The following is a 19,555-nucleotide window of genomic DNA, read 5'->3' as shown; positions in this document are numbered from 1 at the left end:
CTTTTACACGCGGTACTTTGGGATTTTATTTCCTCCAAATTGGCAATGTGTCTGTTCCAATTCTTGAGAAAATTTATTTATTCTTTCCTCTTCAATAACTGTTTTATCCTAGTCAGGGTCATGGTGGATCCAGAACCTATCCTGGGAACACTGGACGTGAGGCAGAAATACACTCTGGATGGGCTGCGAGTCCACTGCAGGGCACAATACACTCACATTCATACTTAGGGGCAATTTAGCGTAACCGATCTGCCTACATGCATCATTTTGGAAGGAGGGAGGAAACCAAAGGACCCAGAGGTAACCACACAGACACAAGGAGAACATGCGAAACTCCACACAGAGAGTAACCCAAGCTCAGGGTCAAACCCGAGACCCTGGAGCTGTAAGGTGGCAATGCTATCGCTTGCACTACTGTGCCACCAACTCTTGAAAAAATTCCTACTTAAAGTAAAAACTGTATTTGAGAACAACTCAGATATTCATCTCTGCAGTTTTCCCAGCAGACATGGCTTCTTGTGTTTAAAAGAATGTTCTGGCACACATGATGGATGCCTTGCAAGCATTTCTCCTACATTTAGTTGGCATATCTCATATGATAGCCATAATCTGTTCACTAGGAGGTCATTAGAAAGAAAAGGTTGCAGAGTGTATCAAAAGAAAGAATGCAATTCTGTAGGTTGATGAAATTGGCTGGCAAGAATACCAGTAATTGCAGTTTCTATAAATAAAGTCCCTATGTATAATGCAAACATGCAGGCTCCTTGATAAAGGAAGACCTTTATAACTGAGACATGCAAATATTTTATTATAGACACCACCCTGAGAAATGAATACAGTTAAAATACTGTGAGTGATATTCATTACACTCTGAGAAAAAGGGTTTGCCAAGGTTTCTTTGAGTGGTTAAGGCTGCTAGCTTTCTAAATTTTTGAATTTGCTAGATTTCTGAAAGGCAAAGCCCCAGTTATAGGGTTCTACACAGAAACATAAAAGGTTCCCCTAGAGAGAGGAACCAAATAAACCTTTAGGGTGCTGGATGGAACCTTTTCATTAACAGTACAAGGAGCAGAAGTTAGAATCAGTACTTTCCATGTTGGGTCAATAACATTTTGCAGAAGGGTTTCTTTATGATATGTACTTGTCATCTATATACAGCTGTCTTTCTGCTACAGTACTAAACTTGTACATTATATCAAAAGTCACTGCACAGATAATGTTCGATATTTTTTCCAGCACTGTATGAGGATAGATGATAAGAAGAGAGATGTGAAGTTTTCCACCTGCAAGTTTCTGACACAGCAGACCCTGATAACTGCAAAAATATGCCACACTTTCACTCTTCCATCTTCAGACTTCAAGAAGTGGCCTTTCTGTATAATCTTCCAGATCTCTCACTCCCACAGTTTCTATTCTGGTGCTTCTCATTAAGTCTGACTGCATCATCCACCGAATGTGAATAAATAAAATGTTCTGCCTGTTAAACAATCATGAGGGAGAATGATCTCTCTTATTTTGCATAACCCATGACTCTCACGTCTCGTTGTGAGCCTCACATAATTATGCTGCAGTAATAAGTAGGACCTTACCTTCTCTGCACCTCCAGTTCTTCCGCTGTGGGGCCGTTCTGTACCTGGCGCTGAACTGCTGGACCTGAGAACAGAAGGTTGAGAACAGGATAATTGCAGTATTTAATCTAAATTTAAATCTAAGCTTTCATTCCTTTTAATAACTTTTTATAACAGCATACTTTGCTTTTAGTTTCACCATAGTGACTGAATTTATAACAGTTGTTAAATAATATGCTTTTGTAGTAATAAATGAAAAATAAGTTCTGACTGTTTAGGGGTTAGCTAATATTTTTCATTTGAGCCTGACCTTTGGCCTTGGATCTTTGGCACATGTTGGTATGGTAGTATGATATGGTATAGCTGGTGTGATATGTTTTTGGTATTTTTTTTAACCAGGCTGTAATATGCCAAAGATAAGCATAATTATAAAAAGAGGTTATATTGCAATACGTACTGCAATATCTAATCAAAACAGCTCCTCTTTATATCCTTTAAAAATTTAGTGCACGCTGGCAGCTCAGCGAATTTTCGCAATGATATGTGATTAGATTTCATCTATAGACACCTCATTGATATTTTAGTAGTAGAAATACCGGCTGGCTGTCACTACTTACAGCAATGTGCTTTCTTCTTCTTGTGTGCTTTTGTGGGAGTTCATGAATGTTTGAACACTCCAAGGCAAGACAATGCATTTATACTGACAAAATTCCTTGTCTCAATGAGGGCAATATATCTGCCATGTCTGTTTTTTCATTACTTTACAATGAACCACACGATGATCTGTGTATAATGATGCATCAGCTGGCCTTTTATGTTAAAGCAGCCTCCCATAAACAGTGTATATAAACAAGCGGAATCAACAACTCCACTGTATTGGTGGATTCTGAATGTCAGATGCTTTCATGTGTGGAAATAGCAAATGGTCGAGGGCAGGAAAAAATGTGGCTTACAGCCAACCAAATTAGAACATTATGTAGCTGGCACAGTTATCGTCAAATGCTTAAATATTTTGTGCTATTACCAGGACAGTACATTATATACCGTATATAAACTGTCATTTAATCAATGACAAAATATAGAAATAGAGGGTGTTCAAAAACTGATTGGCATTCACACACACACACACATATATATATATATATATATATATATATATATATATATATATATATATACATATACATATATATATATATATATATATATATATATATATATATACATATATATATATATATATATATATATATATATATATATATATATACACACACACACACACACACACACACACACACATATATATATATATATATATATATATATATATATATATATATATACATAGAGAGAGAGAGAGAGAGAATGACGAGATAACTATGTAATTAGTTATATGGTTATTTGCTTTTGTTTTTCATGCTCATGGCCCTGTTGTGTATCCTAACAGAGCCAAATGAGATTAGTGTTTTCTTTCAGGGTCTTGCAGACGGTGCAGTGCCCTCTGGCTGTCACACTGTGTTTTACGATAATGATCTAGGCTTGGCAGAAATTCATCAGGAGATTAAAGCTTCAGCCTGTTTCATGTCTGCATGTCTGGGACTATAAAAGAAATCCAATAACAATAACATAAATACAAAGGTGGATTGGCATTTGTCCATAAAAATGTGGCTGTGTATTCAAATATCAGCAATTACTGTATTTTATTGTCTTGATAAAATAGGAATGTTACCACAATTGATTTAAGATAATTAAGGCTGATTTACTCTGCCAGATTGACAGAATCACATTTGGGATTTAATTGTAGTGTTGGTTAGAAGAAGCAGGCATTCAGGTTTCTTTCAATACTAAAGGAACAGTAGAGGCAAAGATAGCAATACACCTCATTACTGCTACATACTTGCTGCACCTAGTGCCAGCAACTTGGTTACAAAAATACACAGAAATATCAAGATCTTTGAGTAGAAATAAAATATCTGTGATGGATTCTCAATGATTGCTACTGGGTAACTGACAGCTATGAACAGATAATATTATCTGTACTGGATGCATTGTAATAGGGAATGCCACTCATTCCTCAGGATCAAATGTCAGCTTTCAAACCAACAAATAAAACACAGTAGAACCTGATCTGTTCTTTCAGAGCCTGACACCAGCACTTTGACTCATTTTTCATTGGTAAACCCTGACATACACGTGACACAATATAGCAAAATATTACAAGTAACACAAATGGAATCATCCAAGAAGTGTAAAACAAAATCGCAACGCAATGAGGCCTGGACTTAATTTGTATTATATCTAGGTGATTATTAACATTCACAAACACAAACACAAACTCTAGATAAAGTGAGCAGCTATTATGTTTCTTTGTCGGTGTTGTATATCAAGCGTTTGTTGTGAGATTACAAGTTTACAGTGACCTTTAACATTAACCTGTATCCTTGTCTGAACTTACAGAGTTCTGGCTGGTCTGTACGCACGGTCACTGGGCAATATAGTCTGCACATGGTGGATATTTTCCAGTTATTTTAGTACATGTGACATGTGAAATGTAATTCAGTGTATTACTACCTGGTCATTTTTAATCTTCATCTGTATGACTGGTTAAAAGTTTTACCTTTTCTTAAATTTCCTCTGCCAGAAACCTTGAACATGTTCAGTATGATTAATATGATGAGTATGATCAGCATCATACTCAGAGATATGAATATTCCAGTTCAACTCAGTAAAGCTCTATTTATTGTCTCTACCCCAATAATTATTTTTTTTCAACATATGAAATGATTGAAACTAGTTTATTCTGTGACTATATATGTTTACAGTGTATCAGTACATTTCCTGACTTCCCATGTGCCTGTTAACATACCAACTAGACATGATCTAAAGCCTTTCCCACACGTCTGAGTCCACTAAACCATCCCGATTAGAAAGATGAAGACAGAAGAGAGACAGAGAGCAAGCAGTACCTACAGGACATCTTGAAGAAGAAGAGCCGGCCGTGGCAGATACACAGACACCCACAGACCAACTCGCTGCTGATCATAGTGTATTCGGGCACTTCATCCCTTCTCTTTCTCTTTCCTCCTCCTCCTGTCTGTCCCCTCTACACTCCTTCCTGCAGGTCTCCTGTTTCTCTACAGGGTAACCCCATACCTGCAGTGTAGCAGCCGGCTAGCGAGCCCTGACCAGCTCGTATTTCTCTCACGCTCCCTAGGCAGCTGCCTGCACTACCACACACACCTCCCAACCAACAGAGAGCACTGCAACTATATGCCTGAAGGTGTGGGGTGACTCAAAATTTGTGTGTAAATGGGACAGTGTAGAGAAATTGCTGTTGCTTTCTCAGGAACACACTGTCATCTTAGCAGTGCAAAAATCTACAGTTCATTTGTGGTAGAACAATGTACTTTTGGTGGCCTGACAACTTTTCCAGGAATAAGACGATAAAAGCATTTACATCATAGTACTGTGTTACTAAAATAAAATATCATAGCATATCAAAGTTTATTGGTGTTCAGTCTAAACTACTGGTTTTAGACTGAACATTGGTGGCAGTCTAAAACTATTTTTAAAAAAAAAGAATACTGTGGCAGATATTGCAGTGGTCCATTTTCCTAGCAGTTCTTTATGTACAAGAGCGCTGCAACATAGATATGTGCATTGAGACACAATGAAAATGTTGCAGGGGCATATGGTTTTTATGTTTAAGCAAATGGGAATGAGCTGTTAGATATGAAGCTCACTGGACAAAGAAAGACCATGTTGATTACCAAGGAAAGTGTACTTTGTAATCACGCACCGCTGTGTGACACAGTTACGGTGTTCATTCATTTGCAGTCAACGAACTGAGAGGAACATGAACTTCTTCCCCTCTAATTTTCAGGCCTCTTTCTGTTTAGTCCTGTTTCTGCCTAATAGGACAAATTTAAGTAACCTAGAGAATAAACTAGATATAAAACCAAGCTGCTTGTAACGTGTTCTTATCTTCCCAGACCTTATTACACTCTACTGCATTTATTATTCTCACAGAGGAAGCACTTTGTTCTCATTCTGCTTCAGACTCTTTATTTCTCTCTGTCATTTTGTCTCAACAAGAGAAAGAAAAAGCAGAGTGGCTCACTCTAATACCGAACCCAGGGGAGAGCAACACTGCCACTTGGTTTAATTAAGATTAGCATTGTACTGGGAAAATCCTTCTCAGTTAATAACTTAGCAGCCCTAATTCTAATTTATCTCCCTATACACACTTTCTGCATCTTTCATTCTTATCATTGTCACTACATTGAGTTCACACTATTCATGTCTGGAAGATGAATCAAATGCTGAATTTCAGGCGTAAGCCCTGTGTAGGGCCCATATATAGCGTGAATATATGTGAAGTGGCCTGGAAAAACCTTTTGGATGTCAATGAATTCTGGCAAGCATCCAAAAATAAAAAAACAAAAGGATCTGACCACAAAAATTTTATTTTATTTTATTTATTTCTTGCCTAATGTATTTTGAATTCTCAACTTGTCTTGACAGATCACGTTAGATAGAAAATGAACCAGTTTAATGAACACAGCTGCAAAAACAGCTGTAGTCTATGAATAAAGATAGACATCATTTTTTTTAATATTTTAAAAATATTTTATTTATCATGTTAAATGCCAAATTTAATCAATATATGGCAGTTGTTTTAAGACAACCAGTGTGTGTTGGTGTCATTCACCTTTAAATTAAATTTCTCCTTTTTAACTTTTGGGGTAACCAGACTTTAAAATGCTAGAACCTTGACTGAGGTATATGCAACAGGAATTCATATTTCATATTTCAAACATGTAGTTAAACCTGTAGTTTTAGCTAAGATTTTTAAATCCTTATATAGTAGTAGAAAATGTCTATTCACTAAGTGAAGGATCTTCCCAGGCTACCACACATACTGAGTGACTGCCACCCTTATGCTATGTCCCTACCAGTTACATTTAACCTCAACGTTTAAGTGCTTCCTCCGAGATAAGTCTGTAAACGCCACCTGATGTAGTGCACAATGAACACCATTAGAGGGCCTCCTGATTCCCACATGGCCATGCAGGCTCTCTGCCCAGATCGCTGCTCAGAAGAAATGCTTGAGTTGCTCAGAACTCAGCCACAGATGCACATGAGTATTTGCTGGGTTAAAAGGTATAAGACCAACATCTGCTGCAAATGTTTATCCGTGTTACTTGGAAAACCCACCAAATCTTCTACAGCCCTCAAAAGTGAAAATCCCTTCAGCTGAAATAACATTATCCATGAACACTCCGATGCAGATATCAAAGACATCAAGTATCTTCAGGGTGCAGGAATAAATGCTTGGGTAATTATTTGCTATCAGAAGTCCTAATTCTCTGTGATCATCAGTACATTATTACAGCCTGGTTTAATCCTTTGGCTCTTCTTTTCAGAGTTTGCTGTTTTCTAGCCACCACAGACTTATCCCATTAGATCTATATCCTTGGCAAAGCCTTTTTAATATTCTTTTTTCTTATATAAAATCTCCACTAAAAGTCTCTTGTCGTTACTTTACACCTTTCTTCTATTTGCTTTTTGTTCTATTCGAAAGATAAAGAGGAAGAGAGTTTATATGAGGTCAATGTGGTTATATAAGAGCCCTAGTGGGATTTAGTGCATGTATGTAAATTGCAGTGCAGAGATGTTTAATTTGCAATTGACTGTTTTCTTTAACTATGAATGAATGAATCAGTGAAAAAAAATCAGTAGCAATCACCACAATTCACTGAGTCATTTCTTTTGTTCAGTTGCTTCTGACTGCCTTTGCAACTGCAAACTGCAATTATACATACAGTATTGGGCCCAGTACTATTTATCTGCCAAAGTATTCAAACATCAGTGAATTGTGTATTTGCACTACATGGTATATGCTAAACCTACATTTGTACCACTTGAGTCAATAAATCCTTTTTTTTTTTTTTAGTCAATAAATCCTTTTTAATTTTTTTTTACACAGATGTACAAACATATCATGAAATAACAAAAATAGCAATGATCAGCTATTTTCACATAACTCAAGATGTTTACTGTCTGCCTTAGATGGCAGCATGATCAGGCTTCACATCTGAGCAAGCCATGCAATGAATCATTGAATGAATCTGAATGAATCATTTAACTGAATAGACTCAAATTATTCGAGTCACTGAAAAGACTCAATTTCAACTGTAGTGCATTGTGTGTGCAGGTACACATGCACAAGCATAATCCTTAGTGGAAGGATCTCTCTCCTTTGGGTTTGTTATCAGCCAGAATTCAGCAAAACTGCCAAAATGAAACATAAATGTATAATAATAATAATAATAATAATAATAATAATAATACATCTGATGCATGCTTTGCGTTATGTTGTGTTTGTAGTGCATCCAGTTTCTAAAACTGTTCCTGGAACAACAGTCCTTTTAACCAATCCCTGCCATCTGATATCATCAGTGTGTACCTCTGACTCCTCCCACTCCTGATTATTCACTCCAGATGCACCAGTCAGCTTTCAGACACAAAAGAAATTGTGTGGCTCTGCATTTTCCAAAATTAGGCAATTGTATTCTGAAAATATTGTAACATTGATACAGCTCAGTTTGTAGCTCGCTAACATTAGCTGAACCATTTAAAAAGTCTCTGAAACGCACACTTTTCAAGACAAGTACAATATTGGCCAGTTCCACATTTTGGCTTGTAAATATTTAACAAAATCTTTGATTCATCAAAAGCATGCCAGCTGTACATCTTTTCTCATTTTAAATGAACTTTTTCATTTGCATTCAGAGCTATAATCTGCTAAATAGTGCAGTAGCTAGCTGATCTAACACTAACTATGCATACAACCTAGTAAAAGTGCCTTTGGTACACACTGATGACATTAAATGCCAGTGACTGGCTGAAAGAAATGCTGTTCCAGAACCAACAAACCAAGGAACATGTCCTACGTAAAGAAAGTATGAAAGCAAGGTCATGTAATCCTGTGTGTTGCACTCCATGTAGGCTCACCTGCCTCCTGGGTACTGAGCACATTGAGGGCAAACAGCATGGCGTTGGAGAAGGTGGTGGCCTCCTCCTTACTGGCAAAGTTGAGTCCATACACCTGCCTGGCATCACGCCACTGGTGAAATGTAGGAGTGGCCTGATTATACTTCAGCCCCTTTACAATAGAGTAGTTAATGACAACCTGTAAAAGAAGTGAAAGGTCAGCAGGAAGGTGAAGAATCTGGTAAATGATCATGAATCTGGTACTGTGTAGAGTCCTTAAAACGTGTCTTACTATCAGTCTCCACATTTACCATGTGTTTGTAAATGAAGTTTATAAATGAGCAGCATAAAAAATAAAACCAACCATTAGTGATTTTACAAATTGTAATTCACTGTGTAACCACTCAAAGGAAGTAATATTAGCATTAGCAGTGTAGATCCTATATACTCACTCCCTCACTCCCTCACTCACTTTCAGTAACTGCTTTATCCTGATCAGGGTGACGGTGGGTCTCAGTGATGAACAATGAGAGAGCCACAGCTTTCATGTGGCCTGTTGTGAAAAGTACATTTTCTATTTCTATTTCTAATTTGATGAGACTCAACTTAACAGCCTTGTTCATGTCTGGAGGTAACTTAGTCCATGTCTGTCAGTAAATCGGTAAATGAGACTGTACTGATGCAGTTTTGTAATGCCTGATGTGATGCTGGTGCCAGATCCTGATACTCTTGTATTGCTGTGGCTCATCTTGCCCTCTGGACCTGTCTGATTTATCCTAATGCTCTACTTTTGTTCATAGTTTTCTGCATTTGTGACTCAACTTCTGCTGCTGTGGGTGGCCCTACATGGATACCACAAATATCTGCACTTCCCAGAAACATTTACGCCCAACACAGGGATTTCTGTGAAGCTGCTTTGTGACAATGTCTTTTTGACAAAGTGCCAAAAATATCAAATTGAATTAAGCTGAATTCAAGTATGTGAAAAAAGGGTCACTCACCTGCTGATCCTGCAGTTTGACCCCCACCACACGGAAGGTGTTGCTGGCAGTGTTGTGGTAGATGTTGATGCGACTGAAGCCTTGTTGGCCTGGTTTGATGGGCACCCACTTCTTGCTGGTGTCATCGTAGACCATTACAGAGGCACGGGCCTGGCAAATACTCTGTTCACTACAACACAAGAAAAACAAAAGAGGCATGATAGGTAGAGAGTCTATCATCATACTGGTGCCTTACCTTAAAATTCCACTCATCTTTTAAACAATCAGTACAACCAGTGCTTAATTTACCAAAACCCCAAGGGAGAGGTGATGCAGGAAGTGGACAGGAAGGGATAAAGGTCCCATAACATATACAGTAGACACAACAGTACTCCAAGTGCTTCACATAATGTAGTAGGTATGATAGGTATGGGTGTTAATTTTGTGTGTGTGTGTGTGTGTGTGTGTGTTTTGGGGGGGGCAGGGGGGTAGTTGCGGGGATTTCCTACCCCTGGTTTTCTGGTCATCCATTTTTATCCCTAACCCTATCCACTAATAGGGGGGATTAGTGGGGATGCGTTTTATGCATTTCTTATGCCTGGCAGTAGATGGTGCAATTTGGAAAATCTAGCTACTGGAATTTCAAAAAGATGTTATGCATCCATCCAAGCGGAACTAATCACTAGGCCTATGCATGTATATTACAGTGACAGTTCGATGACAGCGACTCTCACTTTGAACGACTGGTCCAGCTCCATAATTTGTCGATCTCATTGTCGATCATTTTCAACAGCAAAGGAAGCATTCTGTGCTACGTAACAGTAAGTGATTGATGAATATTGCAATACAGTTATTATTGTTATTAAGGTTGACAGGTGGCCAGTCACTGTTTTGCTATTCTCATCCTCGATATTAGGTGACATTTATCAAGTCAGTGCAGGGCATTGTCATTTTTTAGAAATCCAAAAACGTATGCCTCACACTGAGATGAATTATGTAAGCAGTAGGCCATATTGTGCTCCATCACTTTTGCTTACGTCTTTAAAAAATGGCAACGAAGCCAGTTGCATTTTTTCCACCACATCCATGATGTATGAGCAGATACTGATAACACAAGTTATCAGTGATTACTAGTTACCAGTTGATCAGCATGGAAATTATCCAATTGTATTTTTGGAATAGAGGTCACATATAACGACTGATCGTTTATTAAAATGATTTTATCATTAATATTTTACTTATTTTTTTATTTATTACAAGAAAAAAGTTACAGAGGCGCCTGATCCATGTAAATAAGTTCTAGAACGCAGGCACTTCAAATCTGAGAGGTGTTGGAACTTGTTCTGCTACGATCTGGCACAAACTAGATACTGGTTGTACTACTCATTACAGAAACTGTATATATCAGTATATATCGATATTTCCAATCTATCCTAAAATGATTTTATCAAAATACTTTGACTGTATGTTACGAACAGGTTTTTTCCACTTTTGTCCAGCATTCCTGACAAATGGTCAGAAAATTATCATCAAATCATATATCTATTCACCAGGATTAATTTGCTACTCGTTTCTCTGGACTATGAAATATCCAGTAATTTTATAAACACACATATGTGCAATCTTGTATAAGGATTGTATGATAAGATTTTAACCACATGCATTTACACTTGTGTAACATCTGGTAAAATGTGATTCAGGCCTCTTGAATTGGTCAAGAGATCGGATTTACACATCTGTGCAGGGTGCATTTAATTTTGCATTCCTCTGTAGTCTGGATACTATCATGATATTTAAGACTCATAAACAACAAGATGTAAACAGGTTCTTAATGGCTAAAGTTCATAAATATGTTCAAAGTAACAGTGAAACTTTCTGAAAAGGGCATTGCCTCTGTGATAGAAGGAGGGGAGAGAGCATGAGAAAGACACAGATGGAGAAAGAGAAGGAGAGAGGGAGGGGAATGGGGAATAGTGAAGGAGGAATAAGCACTGATATGAGTTTTGCACTGAAATGAGAAAAACAAACAGAGGCTCCATTTGGCTCTAAAAATGGACTGCGAATGAGGGGGGAATGACAGGAGGAGGAAAAGGAGCCTTGAGAAACGTTGGCCAGTGCAATAAACAATCCATACTTATTCAACTAGGGGTTTATTTTTGGACTGTAATTTTTGCATTCTTTCATTCAGTCTGCATACTTATAGTTGTACTGTAAATGGAGTCTGCGAATGTAGCAGCGCTTTAAAAAATGGAGAACACATGCATAACCAGGATGAAACCTGCTTTTGACCAACACATTTTGACTCAACAGGTCTGTTCCACATGTCGGTTGGAAAAAATACATTCAATAACTGGTATTTAAGCCCTAAAATCATTCATCTTTTTCTACAATCCGGGAAAAAAAAAACACAGTTTCTTGGTATAATTTGATTGAAATACAATCTTGTTCCTTTTGGAGAAAAAAATGACTGGGAACTGTACACTCACCAGACAGCCTGGTTATAAATAACCACATGTAAGACTAAGAGACTAATGCAACACTCACGGTACATTAGCAGCGCTCCTCCTCTAAACCAGCCATGTGTGCTGTTTATTTTAGTTTCCCAAATTTGTTTGCTGTGGTCAATATTAAAAGGAATTCCTGGCAATTAAAAGGAAGCGATGAGAGCAAGCAAGGGAGGCAGAGAGAGAGACACATGCACATACACACAGAGGATGAAATAAATAGCACGATATGGAAAGACGTTCTGGTTGCAACCTACATACGAAAGCTTAGAAAAAGCAGCAATATACACACAGCTTGACATACATACACACATTTACACTGTGTATTCCACAGTGTATGCCATACCACATTCGCTGACAAATTAATAAATACTCTTTAAGCTAGGAATTACAGTAGAATATACCTCAACAGAAAAAAAAATTATACATCATAACATTAAAACCACTGAGAGGTGAAGTGAATAACATTGATTATCTCGTTACAGTGCCACCTGTCAAGGGGTGGGATATATTAGGCAGCAAGTGAACAGTGATTTCTCAAAGTTGTTGTGTTGGAAGTAGGAAAAATGGGCAAGCGTAAGGATCTGTAGGCAAGAGCATCTCAGAGCATCTCTGAAACGGCAGGTCTTGTGGGGTTTTCCCGGTATGCAGTGGTTAGTACCTACCAAAAGTGGTCCAAGGAAGGACAACCAGTGAACCAGCGACAGGGTCATGGGCACCCAAGTCTCACTGATGCCCACTGAGCCCAGAAGTTTGAAGACATCCTTTTCAGTTTGCAAAGGTTTACGAACATTTTCAGATCAGTTTCAGGTTTTACAAATCCTGATTTGTGCATCACTTTTAACATAAGAATAAATCCATGAATTTTAAGATAAAATCTGATTGTATGGATTGTATGCATGAGGCCCCCATCTTCTCATCTGTCAAGACTGTACAGAGATTTTCTCTGTCACACACCTTCATAAGAAGTCTGCAGTACTCTTAATATAAATACTCACAGGATGTCTTTACGGTATATTTCAGATCACTGACTTTCTCTTTAAAATCACATGCAAACCAAACATAGCCCTAGTTTTGCGTTTGTGTGTGTGTGTGAGTGCAGCCAGCAGGCAGGCTGTCAGTACTGAGTGATGTGTGTTTTCTCAGTGTGTATGTATGTGTGGATTGAGGCTGTGTGAGGCAGACTGTATGTCCCCCCTAAAGATCTCAAGCTGGTCCAGCCACATCCCTGCACCTCTCATGGATAATTCAGCTGTGTGTCGGTTCACACATCTCATCTCCCCATCATCACCTCTTCCTTCTTCATCTCCCACTTTCCCCAGGCTGCATGTTTAATATCTCTAACATGTTTAATATCCTCTATTGTCTTGTGCCCTACATGCTGGATATAAAACTATAAAGACGATTAGTTGGATACAAAAAGAGGGTTTTTATTCAAGAAAACACCAGAGGCAAACAATCCAAAGGGCAATTCCAAACTTGCAATTCATACAACAGGCAAAAAGGTCAACCGGCAAACAGACAGTCTGGACGAGAAACTGAGTCAATAACCAAAACCAGAATCAAAAACCAGATACGTCACACCCAGAACTAAGGCTTGCAATCTTTACTAGACATGCTAGAAGCAAGACTTCGCACTGAATGTTTGAAAGTCCAGTCTATTTAAAGCATGTTTATGGCCTGAAAACAGGGGTTACCAGGTTTGAAAAAGTAGCCCAAGACAAAAACCGAAAATATGCCTATCCCTACCACTACACAATGCATTTAAAGTCCAACAATATCACTAACTTTGTCATTTGTTTCATACTACTTACAAACACCATACAATACATTTTAGCAATAAATCCTAAAGTGGCAGCTTGTGAAAACCTGTTGGATGTCACTGTGGCTGTTGGATGTCACTTCTGGATTTTAAAATGCTATAACTTTACTTCTGGTTGAGACACAAAGAAAACAGAAATACATTTAATTTCAGGAAAAGTCTGTAGTTTCTAGAACTATAATATAGTAGAAAATGTTTCACCATCTGGATTTTCCCAGGCCACCATACATATTTTCATAGATGATGACTATCTATTAAAAAAAGAGTAAATTTACAAATTCACTGACACACTGAAAATAGGATCAAGAGGCACACATGGCCAATAGCACATTGAGAAAAGTTTAGAGGTGTGTATGTCATTTCTATTTCTATGGTTTCCATGGGAATTTTTGTGATTTGTGATGATCTTGGGATCAGTTTGTTATTTATCCTTAATGCATGTTTTTCAGTAACTACTTTGAATTATTCCTACAACAAGAAGACATATGTGTTTGCAAGAGAGAGATTCAACAGAGAGGGATTCAACAGAGAGAGAGAGAGAGAGAGAGAGAGAAAGAGGAGTTAAAGGGGCTAATTTACAGATATAATTCTAAAGTCTGCTGAAAAAAGTGGACCTGGCAACACTGCTTGAAACCTTCAGTGTCTCTCATCTCTTTCTCTCTGTCTCTCCATGGTGTTTTCAATGACTATCTCTTATAGAATAATTTCATGTGGGGAATGCATTTGCAATCATCCCTAACTAAATATAACAAGACTAAATTAAAACTATTTACTCACTAGAGAGCACAATGCAGGGCCTTGTGTTGGTGTTGGGTAAATGTGCACAGCGAGGCCTTGATCATAGTCTAATATTAGTTAGAGTGCAGGATTGTTGTTCCTGAGAGTATGACAGACTACAACCATGTTCTGTCATTACAGTAAATACATACTGGGACTTGGTAACGGAGGCTGGTTTTGTGTGTGTGTGTGTGTGTTCCAAGTTTATGCCTGTGTTGACTGAAATGCTCTGAAAGCATCTGTATCTCTTTCTCAGAGAACACTACAGCTGACAGAGCACTACAGTAGCTCGCTTTGTTTGTCACACAGGCATTATGATCAACACAGTGATCTGGGATCAGCAGAAGAGGCTTTGTCATGAACCCCTCCCACCTGGTCATTGATTTAACATAGTTTGAGTAATTCTCCTGCAGATTGAACTTCATGGTGTTTATGCCAAATTTATTTCAATTGATTTTCAGCACACAAGTATACACATGACCATACACACTGCCGTGCCTCACTGAGAATGATCTTCCTGATCAATCTGTTACATCTTACCTCTTATCTTCACGCTATGCCATGATTTATAATCAGACAAATGTAAACCAGGCATTATCCAATTCACTACTGCAATGAACGATGACTCATGCAGTTGTGATAAAGCATGTGATTCACAGGGCGGCTATTTTTATCAAGAGATGATGTGCTCAGAGATGATGATAAGGGAGAAATATAGTGTCTGCAATCATGTCTGAGCCCATCTGCTTAAATCTAATACTGCACAGTTACTTCAAAAATGTAATGAAACCAACACAGCAGGGTCAGTAGTATTAATGATGACGCGATGCTATCATATACACAAGGCTATCACTGCTCATGGGATTCTTCATAAAAGTGATCGTGTCATTGTCTCAAGTGTCATTGTCTCACATCACGTCTGGTGAGTGTGTGAGTATTAACCATATAAACCAGCATGTTAAATCTCCAGTAGGGACAAAAGTGTATAGTGCAAAGTTAGCTTAAGACTAAACTTTTACTTGGAGTGGAAATAAAGGAATCAACCCACAATCCATACACTCTTAGAGAATCTAGTCCATCTTGGGGAACCTGTAAAGGTTATACATAGAATCTTGCAAAACAGTGTTTCTCTTTTCTGAAAATCTTTTAAGGGGAACTCCTTTAGAACACTGGAACTGATAACCATCCAAACGATCCTCTAGTTTTCCATCTGCATGGAATATTAACATGGTTAAGTATTATATAGGTGGCACAGATAGTGTTAGAGCCTCACAGATCCAGGGTTCAATCTTGAGCTCAGGTTGGTGTATACGTGGAGCTCCTCATGTTCTCCCAGTGTCGGGATAGATTTTTAAATCTATTGACATGTTCTCCCAGTGTCACTGTAGGTTTATTCTCCAGTTCTCCAGCTTCCTCCCACCTCCCAAAAACATGCCCGATGGACTGGATGCACTAAACTCCCATCCAGGGTGTATTCTTGCCTTGTACCCAGTGTTCCCAGGGTTCAGGTCCATCATAAACCTGACCAGAATAATGCAATTATCATATAATTTAAAAAAATACATGACATTATTCTACTTATTACTTCTCGATTTCTTTACATTTAAGAACTAATGTGTTCTAAAGTTCAGTAATTCAGAATAATGGTCTGTATTGCAATTGTAACAGAAAATTGTACTTTCATAGGGAAAGTACAATTTAATCTCTGTGGCTTGTTTAAAGAAATGTGTTGTTAAATATTATATTACATAATTATTACATTACATATATTACATTTGGGTGGAATGGTGGTGTAGTGGGTAATGTTGCCACATCACTGCCTGAGGGTTTACTGTCTGTGTGGAGCTTCTCGTGTTCTCCCCATGCCTGCATGGGTTTCCTTTGGGTTCTCTATTTTCCTCCCACCTCCCAAAAACAGGCCAGTAGGTGGATTGACTAAGCTAAACTGCTCCTAGGGAGCAGGTAATATGTGCGTGCATGGTGCCCTTCCATGGGTGTATTCCCACCTCATGTCCAGTGTTCCCGGGATAGGCTCAGGACTCACCATGACCCTGGCCAGGATAAAGTGCTTTGCTTACTGAAGATGAATGAATGAATGAATGAATGAATGAATGAATTTAGAGTTTATCTATGAACATTGCTGTAGCAGCCAAAAATCTATGCCTCTGTAACCAGGCCAGGATGATAATTCACATCCTGTGTGATGAAATTCTAACAATACTGTGCCTCATCATCAAGTGATAAGTTCATTAACACATGCTATTCCCACTGTAGCTTAGAATTGTAGCTTATATTCAAATATAAACTACAATTCAACTAAAATAACCCTGGATCAGTTAGCTGACTTTAGCAACTTTAATAACTTTGTAGATTAATTAGCATATCCAGACACTACATTATTAGAGGCTGTATAAAGCACACAGTTATGGCTTTGAAAGGTTTGAGTGTTTCTGCGATATAAGTGGCAGAACACCTTGCCAAAGAAAACAGTCTTCCAGTATGAGCAACTGCAGTCAGAATTATGAGTCAAGCTTTTTTTGGGGATGGTGTTATATAAGAAGCTTGCTGGCCTGAACATTTGAGGTTTGGTGGCAGTGGAGGAACAAGAAGGAGAAAAAGCTTTCTGTGCTCGAAAGTCTTGGCTGCGGAAATAAAAAACATTGACATTTAAAATTCCTGTGAAATCATTTAGAGTCTGAAAAGATGTTACTGATAGGATGGACTTGATAGAAATGATCCGATTCTCTCAATAAAAAAATAATCTCTAATCCTTTTCTTTTGTATGTATCAGTAACAGACATAAATTAAACAACTTGAGACATATTTTAAGGGCATGATCCTGATGTGTTAGTTGCTGACAGACAGACTGCTGACAGTCCCAGAACCATTTGCCTAAATATGTCTACAGTTTAAGGACCTTGGATTGGCTTTAGTGCAACCTATGAGAGCCACAATATTAAAACGTGACTAAATCATCACTCTATAGTGCATTGTTCTAGATACCATAAAAAATCTGTTTTTTTCTACAAATTGTGGTAGTGGCTGGAAGGAAACTTGTTAGCCTGATGCCACATCACACCACCTTGTTGTTTATTATTATTTTCCTGTAACAGCATGCCCATTCATATTTTGTTCTTTACTTAATACATAAAATAAAATCATTTGATTCATTTGAGAGATGGCTTTTATTTCCTGTGAAACTAGAGACATCAGGCTAACTAGTGTCCTTGCATCCACTGCCAGAATTTCTAGCATTAGCATTATGCCGATATAATTTATGCCAATATTATCTATACATATTTAATTATTAAAGAATAACACGTTTTTTTTTGTTTTTTTTTTTTAAATCTATTAATAGTTACCTTTAATGTACAGGTTAGTTCCTGTTATCACTTACATTACAGCAGCTATAAAGTCATTCCAACATGTTCTATTGAAGTTAATAAGGCAATAAAAATGCAGCTAGTTACCAAGAAACTGCAAAGCTCAACATCCTCCATCCTGAAAACTTTCCCATGTCTGAAAAGGGAACAGCTTTACTTCTGACTGTTACAAAGCGCTGACACAGGATGCTCCTTCCACAAGTTTTTTTACTTGCCTCCACTGAAATTACCATGGACATGGTCACACATCTGATGGCATCTAATCTGTGTGTGAGCACTGACAGTGTAGGTACTATATTCCTGTCTATATCATAAACTATATGCAACCAGCCACTAAAATAATGCATGATATGCAAGTACACAATCGCCTCTAAAGGCAACATTGATGGTTTCTAATAAGTGCTTACAGCCTATACAAGCTGGACATGTTACAATCACTGACCATTACAAATGAGAAAAAAGCACTTTTCCAATGCAAAACATCTTCAAAGGCTTTGTAATCATCTCATGGATTATACCATATGGAAAATAACAAAGCATGGATATCGGCCCCTTCTGCTAGTGTGTAAATATTTAGCAACACTACACAAAGAAAGAATAAAATGATGACACAGTTGATTAGACAAGACAGATAGACAAGACGGATGCATATCTTCAACATTCATTGATTTATAACATTTTAACCTAATAACCATGTATAAACTGCATTAAGCCTCTTTTCCTTGGATTAACAGTCAGCTTTTAAAAAGAGGCTTTAGCTGGAAAGCTGAAAATCTGAGAGCCTTGCTGGCTTATAGTGACTGCAAATCATAGACTTGACATTACACTTGACCCTTGAAGCCAAGACAGCATTTTTTTTTCTTTTTGCCTTGATGGTCATCAGTAGCAATCAATTAAAAGACAAAATAGTTGGTTTATAATATTCAAATTTTTTAAACTGTCACCATGCTCATGCGCTAAAGAGGAATCCATAATATTAAGCCTTGTTTCACAATGCTGAGCCTGTTTTACAATTTGCATTGCACATTGTCTTTAGTTCTGCTAGAATTCACCAGCATGTCACAGTTCTCAGGGATTATACAGTATTTACCATAAAACTAAAATAATTATTTTGGCCATTTAGAAGCCATTCATGACTAAAGACAATCCAGCTCTAAACCTTGGAGACTTCCTCTTTTAAAAGAATCTCATTTGTATAATGTATGGGTTTCAGACAGACACTAATCCATATCTGATAATGTTATAAGAGAGGAACATCCTAAATTATTGGAACAATGGAATGAGAGACTTTTCCTTTTAGACTTTTAGACTACAGTTTTCCATGTTCCATCTGAGCACTGAAGCCTTGAAGCAATAGCTAATCTAGTACCATATGGTATAAACACCCTAAAGCATGTAAGCTTTTGGTCAGCTACGTTTTATGTTTTTACTTTGGTTTTATTCCTTCTTGGGCACCTATGGCATGAGAAATGTTTAAGACAGTCATAGTTAATTTGATTCATTTTGTAAATGCATCTTGGTA

At 37.7% G+C, this 19,555-nt stretch overlaps 1 protein-coding gene across 2 annotated transcripts in view; it reads right to left on the bottom strand.

The window, feature by feature from the left end:
* evlb (Enah/Vasp-like b) overlaps positions 1–19,555 on the bottom strand; it is a 37,365-nt gene that overhangs the window by 3,794 nt on the left and 14,016 nt on the right. For both annotated transcript variants that reach the window (XM_026944432.3, XM_026944431.3), the window contains exons 2-4: positions 9,569–9,737; positions 8,589–8,766; positions 1,590–1,653 (exon numbers count right to left, since the gene is read on the bottom strand). In XM_026944432.3, the coding sequence (XP_026800233.1) occupies positions 1,590–1,653; positions 8,589–8,766; positions 9,569–9,737 (411 nt within the window). The remainder of the gene's footprint in view (positions 1–1,589; positions 1,654–8,588; positions 8,767–9,568; positions 9,738–19,555) is intronic.

The sequence above is a fragment of the Pangasianodon hypophthalmus genome, chromosome 19 (assembly GCF_027358585.1).
Source record: "Pangasianodon hypophthalmus isolate fPanHyp1 chromosome 19, fPanHyp1.pri, whole genome shotgun sequence".
Taxonomy (NCBI): Eukaryota; Metazoa; Chordata; class Actinopteri; order Siluriformes; family Pangasiidae; genus Pangasianodon; species Pangasianodon hypophthalmus.
Note: the sequence above shows the minus strand (reverse complement) of the source record. Positions and strands in the feature narration are given on the sequence as shown.